Here is an 8,368-nt window from a genome sequence, read left to right as displayed (position 1 = left end):
ATGTTACCATATATTTCTGTTCCACAATATTCGGAAAAACCGATGCTGCAACTCCGCGGAAACACGATGGAGGACGCAATTGATGCTGGCAGAGAAAAGGGAGATTCCGATGGAGAAAGGGGTAGTGTGGTTGTAACTGCTGGTGATATTGTTACAGCAAACACCAGAAACAAAGTCGTAATATCTTTTGGGTAGATGTTGAAACTTATTGCCATTATTTTTTTTAATGGGAGAATTTTTGGAGTTGTCGAGATTAGAAAACCGGAAAATGTGTATTTATAATCGAAATATTGATCATGAAAGATGAATTTTCTACTGTTTAATTGTTTTGGCGTCATAAGTTATCACTAAACGTTGAACTAATTTAATCACTTTAAGTCAGATGTTTATAACGACGTTTCTTCATTCATTAGGTTTGCTTGGTATGTTAATTTGAACTACGTTAGGGTAATACTACTACTATCCCACACATTTTTTTACTTTCCCAAACACAGTTAAATCAGTTATTTGGTGTTTTTTTTTAATTTATTCGATCGGACGATCATAAATTGAAAGAATGTAATAAAAGCAAAAAGAGGTGTGTGAATGATCCCATCCTTTTATTAGCTAAATAAATTAAATTAAACAAAAAAATATCTTAAAAAACAAAACAGCAAATTAGATGCAAAATAAAAAAAACTTACCAGTAAGGTTCAAAATTCGCCAAATTTTAAAGAGTTTAGAGGTAAATTGGCTGAAAAAATAATTCAAGGGTTAATTGGCACTCACATGATAGTGCATGGGTAAATGAAAATTTACCCGAACATAAATGAGAATAAAAATAAAAAGAAAAATGTAATTCACTATACTTACACTATTTGATTTAATTTTCTTTTAAAAAGGGAAACAAGTGGTGGTAAACCACGATTATCCACCTTTTCGGGAGCCGGAAAAACTTACAGAGACATTTTAGCCTCTTCATGGTTAGAAGTCTGGTTTCCACACCAGCAGCGGGTTTCGAACTCGAGACCTCCAGTTTTTTGTTTTAAGGAAGTACCATAATCCGCCTTTTACCATTGCCAAAAAACAGAGAGCTCGTAGGCCTTATTCTTCAAATCAAAGAGCGACGTAATTCCCCGAAGTAGTTTTTTAGTATAGAACAGAGACTCTCTGAGCCGACTACTACGACTAGAATGAGCACTATGAATTATCTGCTTCAAAAAGATAGTTGTAAGAATGAAAGTTCAACCTCCATGGTGTCGAAAACAGGGGATTTTTACCAATTCCTATTTTTAATCCCGGTAAAAGTTCGTGGTTATACTTAACTATTTTACATTACCCTGCAATTTATCCTAATATACATATATATAACGACTCAAATTATTATCACACTTTAATTACTAAATAAACTGATCGAAGGCCAACAAAAACACGTTTTGCATTAATTATTAATCCCTTCGTCAGTTGTCTCTGCTTCCTTTGACACTATAAAGGAGAGCACAAGTGACTTGCATTTGAACCAGAAGAAAATGGAAGCATCACCTTGTTCAGTCATTTCTTCCGTGGCCATCTGTGTCATGGTTTTGGTAGCTGCTGCTGCATCATCTGCCTTGGCTCAAGGTTTGCCATCATTTATCTGTATCATCCTTCATTTCATTTTATGATTAAGCGAAGTTATGTTTAAGTGTTTATGTCAAGGTACTAGTATTAGGACTGTCGCATTTACTGTCTTTGTGACAGTTTTACACGGAACTTTTGTTTGTGTTGGTTTATTGTGGTAGTTGTATAGAGGTTTAAAATATTTGCATCTTGTGCAAACTATCTCCAAATCAAGAAATTGATCACTAAAGAAATTGTACCCATCTGACACTTCTTATATTTGATTGTTCTTAGTAATGAAACACACTGCCGAGTCTATCAATAAAAAAATAAAAAATAAAAAAATAAAAAAATAAAAAAAACAAAACAAAACAAAAGCATTTGTATCTGTTCGTTCGTCTTTAATCAAAAAAGGAGGAGGAGAACAGTTATGTTTTACTGGTTCGAATGTTCTAATTATTGTTCTCCTTGCCTTTTTCCTGGGACAAAAAATTTAGACACATCAAATATCTCTAATTTATCAATCTCACACAAAGGAAATGAAGGACCTTGTATGTCGCGCCCTAAATTCGAGGTCGCAAAATAATCCGAGGTGTGTGAATAAAATAAAATAAAAAATAAAAAGAAAATAAATATTCTTATTTTACATCACAAGGTTTCATTATAGCATACAATCACACTCCAATTTACTTTAAAAGTTTCTCCAGATTTAAAAATCGACTACTTTTTCATGTCAACACCTATCAATGTATGAATGTCATGTTTCCTCTTCACTCTACTCTATCAACCCATGCCAGTTGACAGATAACCTCATTTTCTCTTTTAGTCATCTTGTCAAATTCTCAGTACCCAAATCCAAAACCCGATTTGATCATTTATTTGACTCTAACCGAAAATGCTTCATTTCCTTTTCTCGTGCACTTTGGGTTGATCATACAACTATTGGTTCCCCAAAAATAGACTCAACTACTTTTAGTTTCATACTTTCATAAATCACATACTTTCCATAATGCAATGATCATGGTTATTCAATTCTTTTGATACCTTCCCAATAAGTCCATAATGCATGAAATAATTATCATTCACGATAATTATAAGGGGATATCATCATGACATATGACTCATAAACATATGACTCGTATTGGTCAAGTAATCGAACAATTGAACTAAATAACACTTATTACATAATCATCTAAATGAAGCCATATAAAAATAACAATATAATACATGAAGTTTCCCGAGAATTCCCCTACCTGAATTCCAGAACTTTTGGACTACACTAGCCAAGAACCTTAATCGCGACTTTCAGTTCTAGCTCATGCATTGCATGTCATGCATCATTTTGTAGACTCAACTATATTGCTCCCCTTTCACGCTAATGAGGTGCTGCTAAATAGTTCTGTTGACTCTGAAAACTGCAATACCTATGTGGCGTGCAAGTTAAGTAACTAATAAGCAAATTAAGTTCTTATGTGGATCGTTGATGCGATTGTGCCAAATCACTATCAAGGTCGGTTGGGCGAATAAGAAGGATGCAATGATGTGATGATGAAACGCGCTGCTGACTTCTACACAGAGTGACTTTGGCTAAGGAAGAAATACTCTTGGCCTAGGGTTATGCTAACCTAAAGACAAGGTTATGCCTTTTGTTGTGAAATTGTTTGGGCATAATTAAAATTTTTGGCCAAATTAAGTCTCGACAGTCTCAGGCCAACAGTGCTACTGATGTAGCTGAATCCTGGACGAAGTAGGATTGCTCAAGGATTAGCTTATGATGTGACTAAGTCGTAGTCAACTGTCAAAGTAGGATTGTTCGACGATTAGAATTAGTTTATGATAAGATTGAGATTAATTGTTTAATTAATGGATAGAGTATAAATTGATTACGTAATAAGACCAGGTTTAGAGTCATGGTTCAGGTGGAAGAGATTGAGACATGATGGTGATAAAGCTTCAGTCAAGGATAATTCTAAGTATACTAAGAATATGTCGATGAGTTGTAGTGTTATCAGGATTCTACGACTCGACAAGCTTGTTCATCACAAAATTTGCCCTTATATAAATAAAAGTGGCTCTGCAACATAGAAATAACCTTCAACTCCACTGATGAGAAAAATACTAACTGCTTCACTAACCCCTCAGTCGTCACATATTCATTTTGGTTAAATATCATTGGGTTGATAAACTGGCGCCATATTCAGTAGGTTAAATAACATTGGAGTTGTAGAATCAGTGCATCAAGGAGTACCTTTAGTTTGGTTAAACACCACTACTTCTATTTCGGTTGATTACCTATCCAAGTCTTTGGTGGCAAAGAATCTTTAATTCTCTTGTTGAACAAGGTCACCTAATTAGCTTACTTGCGAAGTGAAGTGTTCCTAGGTTACTTAGTGTTGGGCACATTGAAAGACAAACCATTATTGAACTTCACATCAAAGGCATAACCTTGTCTCCATGTCACAAAAACCTTATGCCGAGAGTGTTCATTCCTCGACGAAAGTGACTCAATATATAAGTTAGCAACGCATTTCATCACAAGACTACAACATTCAGCTCATTTGCCTGACCAAGCTCCGTAGCGAATTGGCACGCGCTCATCAACAGAAGAACATAATTAGCTCAGTACTTTATTGGCCTGCACGCCATATAGGTTTTGTAATTTATACGGCTAACAAAAGTTCAATAATGGATCGACTTTCAACATGTCGAACTAAGTAACATGGGTAACTTCAATTTGACAAGAAAGCTAATGAAGTGACCTCATTCAGCAAGAGAATCAAAGACTCCTCACTAGCAAAGATGGTGTGGTACATGATCGAAGGACGGGCAACGGGCAGCTTTCACTCGTGAAAAAGGCCTTTGGATAGGCAACCAACCCAAATAGAAGCAGTGCTGTTTAACAAACTGAAGGTAGTCCTAGACCAACTGATTATACGACTATAGTGACCAAATTGAATATGGTGCCAGTTTGTCAACCTATTGATGTTTAACCAGATTAATTTGTGTTGACTGAGGGTTTGGTGAAGCAGTTAGTATTTTTCTCAGGGGTGTGAGAGAGTTTTGCATGGAGCATTTGTTTGTGTGTTGAGTCCAGACCACCAAGTTAACATTTCTTTTATAGCAGAGAAACCATTTGCTTCAGTCATAAAATATTTTTCTCGGGTGCCAGTAAGAATTTAAGACCATCAGAACAACCCATGTCTACAGATATATGTGTTCGAGACAAATTCTACTGGATGCTTAATGTATGAACATTGACTTGTTGCCCCCCTTATTTTCTTAAGCATGGACTAAGCAGCCGAATAGTTAAGAGAATTAAAATATTTTTTTCTAGCAAACGAAAATGAACGTGAACCATAACGAGGAGGAAGTCAACGATGCTTATTTCGAGCCGAGATCTTTTAAGTAGTTGGGATGCTTCCCATATTACCAATTAATTTTATAGTGCAACCTCAACTTTCTTCAATTCATTGTAAATGGTGTTGTTGCAGTTGAGGTGAATCAAAGCAGTATTGCACTCACTTTCGAACTAAACATCACCCGAGATGATTTTCCAAGTGATTTTTACATTGGTGTCGGCACTGCAGCTACACAGGTACATTCATGTTAAAAATGGTTAATTTACTCATATACAACCTCATGTCTTCTTTGTTGATGATCAGCATCAAATATGTAGAAAATATTGATTAATGTGATGCTGAGTGCAGACGGAAGGGGCAGCCGAAGAAGAAGGGAGAGGACCGAGTGTGTGGGATCACCGTGCCAAAATGCTCCCAGGTTCTCATAACCTTCAATATCTTTTCTTCATACATTACATATTAGAAAGCTCAGTTAAAAAATTCAATTGCAGGTAGCATTCCGAACAGTGACAAATTCCCCTTTGCAATTGATGGATACAAAAGATGCAAGGTGAGTAGCAAAAGATCAAAACATTCTAGCTTGAAAATGGAGTTATTTTTTAGAAATCTAAACTAATAAATTGTATGGAATAATCTGCATTGCAGGAGGATATTAAGATCATCAAGGATCTCGGAGTAAATGCCTACAGATTCTCCATCTCGTGGAGTAGGATTTTACCACGTAAACCCTAAACCCTTCCCTTCCTTTACCTCCCGTCACTTCGTTTTCTTTTTTAATTCCATTTTCCACTTGTTTAAGAAAAACCCTAGTGTTTGATCATTTATAACAAAACAATGGGGGCTGTTGATGAATCCTTTGCAGAGGGGAGCCTAAGCGGCGGTATTAATCAACGGGGTGTGGATCACTATAACAGTCTAATCAATGAATTAAAACGAAATGGTAAGAAGCTACCAGATTCACCACTATAATTTCACTTGCTTTGGCTCAACCATTCATGTTGATTTTTTCCTGGTTGCGTTTCTTATGAAATGTTCATGGTAAATAAAGTTCGCTTCTGAGAGCTTATTAGTACACGCGTTGCAGCGTATGTTTTGAAACCAATATTGTTATTTATGCTTAAAAGATTTAAGGATGTGCTTGATTTAATGCGTTTTCTGTGTCCTGATGCAGGCATCGAGCCTTTTGTCACGATCTATCACTTCGACATGCCACAAGCGCTGCAAGTAAAATATGGGGGCTATTTGAATCGCAAGTTCGTGTAAGTCTTGTTTCAGAAACCATTTTGCAAGTATATGTCCACGGAATCGATCTCCTCTTGTAAAACATGTGTTCTGTCTTGCAGGCAAGACTTCCAAGACTACAGTGACCTTTGCTTCAAGTTATTTGGAGACAGAGTCAAACACTGGTTCACCATTAATGAGCCGAGTTCTCTTGCAGTGTATGGCTATGAGATAGGGATTGCCCCACCAGGAAGGTGTTCCCTTCCAGAAGGACAATGTGGGTTGGGAGCTCCACCTCCAGGAACATGTATTGTGCCTGCCGGTCCCTGCTTTGGTGGTAACTCATCAACGGAACCTTACATTGCCGCCCATAACCTTATCCTTGCTCACGCCGCAGTGGCAAAACTATATAGGGAGAAATACCAGGTCAAATTTAAAGGCTTGAAAGAAATCACATTCATCTTTATTCAAACTTATTAAATGAATCTTGTCAAAGCTTTCTTTGAATGTCATCTTCCAGGAAGAGCAAAAAGGAGAAGTTGGAATCGTCCTTGCTGCAACTTATTTTGCGCCATCTTCCAAATCACAGGAAGATAAAGCTGCAGCAAAGCGACTCTTTGATTTCACCCTAGGATGGTCAGAATAACCCCTCAAGATCACCTTAAGATGTCCATTAATCTCATTAGCAATTAATATTAGCTTCTTTAATTTTCATTAGGTTTATGGAACCCTTGGTGTTCGGAAACTATCCACGAAGCATGAGAGATCTGGTGAAGGAAAGGTTGCCCACCTTTTCTGCCGAAGAGAAATCTCTACTCAACGGGAGTTTAGGTAATTTTGTTGGGATAAACTATTACTCATCAGCTGGTGCAAAACACAGGCCTGCTCCTCCCACAGAGCAGTTGCGGTATTCATTCGATTCATGGGCCGAAGCAACAGGTAAAATATTGTACCTGCCATAGCCATAATGAAAGAAAATAAAATCAAGCATAGGTTCTAATGCTGTCTCTTGATTATGTCTTGGTTATTGCAGCGATCCCAGACGTTTCTGGTGTGGTAAGAAAATTTCTAAACTTTTACTTTCATGCTGACTAGTTTTGTCGAGGGAAGTGTTATTGGTACTCCAAAAATTTCATTCTACACTCCTCATAAGTGTATTTTTCTTTCTAAATATAGAAAGTTCGAAGTGTAGAATAAGATTTTTGAAGTGCCAATAACAATTCCCTTTGTCAAAACGAAACAATGTTCTTGAAGCTTTGTTGCATAAAATTTGTGCTTGCATATTCCTTGTGGTGCAGTCCCATAGTACTTGGCCTCAAGGGCTGCAGAAGCTGATGAATTATGTGAAGAATAAATATCAAGGGCCACAGGTTTACATTTCTGAAAATGGTCGGATTTCTTACTTGTGCTTCAGTTATTCCACATACGTTTCAAATTATCCGACTGCTAATGCAAGTAATCATTGAACCCTAATATGAATTGCTACATCCGCTGCAATTTTGATAGGATATACTAACACAAGGAATGACAGCCGTTCGCTTCATGAACGATTATACGACCCCCATCGAGCTTCCTATATTGCTCGGCATTTGTATCGGTTGAACAAGGCAATGAAGTAAGTGATGTAACCTTTTAATTAACATAATATCAGCTCAATGAAAAATTTCTCGTTCTTATCTAATGTATTGCAGGAATGGAGCGAACGTCAAAGGGTACTTTTACTGGGCTCTATTCGACGATGTTGAATGGGGTCTCGGGTTTTCGCTGCAATATGGACTTTACTATATTGATTTCGGCAACAACTACAAGCGCTACCCCAAGCTCTCAGCTAGGTGGTTCCGTGATTTCAACAAGAAGAACTACTAGTGATTTCAAAGTCAGATAGTTTAGCTTTTCGGTTTTAGGTTGTGCTCCATGTATTTATTTCTGGAATCAAGACTCACGGCTGTGTGACTCCAAGGAACTCATGTCAGATAATAAGTATACGAACTTTCTTACAGTTTTTGGCGGCCTGAATCCGTATATCATGGAGAATCTAGATTCCAAGTTCAATCCACAATCTCTATGAAAGTAGATTACTCCAAGCTCTCGATCTGCTGCTTTCTGCAAAGCTTAATAAAAAAAGCCACCTGAAAACTAGAGAGAACTAGCAAAAGTGCCCGCACGGTTGTGTGACTTCTAACATGAATTATTTCATAAATACCATAGAT

General features: G+C 37.0%; 2 protein-coding genes across 2 annotated transcripts; both read left to right on the top strand.

Annotated features, from left to right (window-relative positions):
- On the top strand, nucleotides 1-7,241 carry LOC103950106 (beta-glucosidase 24-like). Its single transcript, XM_048587952.1, has 9 exons — nucleotides 1-142; nucleotides 1,444-1,599; nucleotides 5,070-5,173; nucleotides 5,286-5,355; nucleotides 5,429-5,487; nucleotides 5,583-5,658; nucleotides 5,800-5,877; nucleotides 6,109-6,196; nucleotides 6,281-7,241. The coding sequence occupies exons 1-9, from the start codon at nucleotides 1-3 to the stop codon at nucleotides 6,636-6,638; spliced, it is 1,131 nt and encodes a 376-aa protein (XP_048443909.1). The 3' UTR covers nucleotides 6,639-7,241.
- LOC125479003 (beta-glucosidase 13-like) lies at nucleotides 6,917-8,024 on the top strand. Its single transcript, XM_048587951.1, has 5 exons — nucleotides 6,917-7,097; nucleotides 7,192-7,214; nucleotides 7,457-7,571; nucleotides 7,665-7,773; nucleotides 7,850-8,024. Exons 1-5 carry the CDS (start codon nucleotides 6,917-6,919, stop codon nucleotides 8,022-8,024), a joined length of 603 nt encoding a protein of 200 aa, XP_048443908.1.
- Nucleotides 8,025-8,368: the final 344 nt, after the last annotated feature.

Source organism: the organism of the source record quoted next, unplaced genomic scaffold (assembly GCF_019419815.1).
Source record: "Pyrus x bretschneideri cultivar Hongxiangsu unplaced genomic scaffold, Pyrus_bretschneideri_v1 Contig27, whole genome shotgun sequence".
Classification (NCBI taxonomy): Eukaryota; Viridiplantae; Streptophyta; class Magnoliopsida; order Rosales; family Rosaceae; genus Pyrus; species Pyrus x bretschneideri.
The sequence above is the reverse complement of the archived record's forward strand: the minus strand, read 5'-3'. Positions and strand labels throughout refer to the sequence as shown.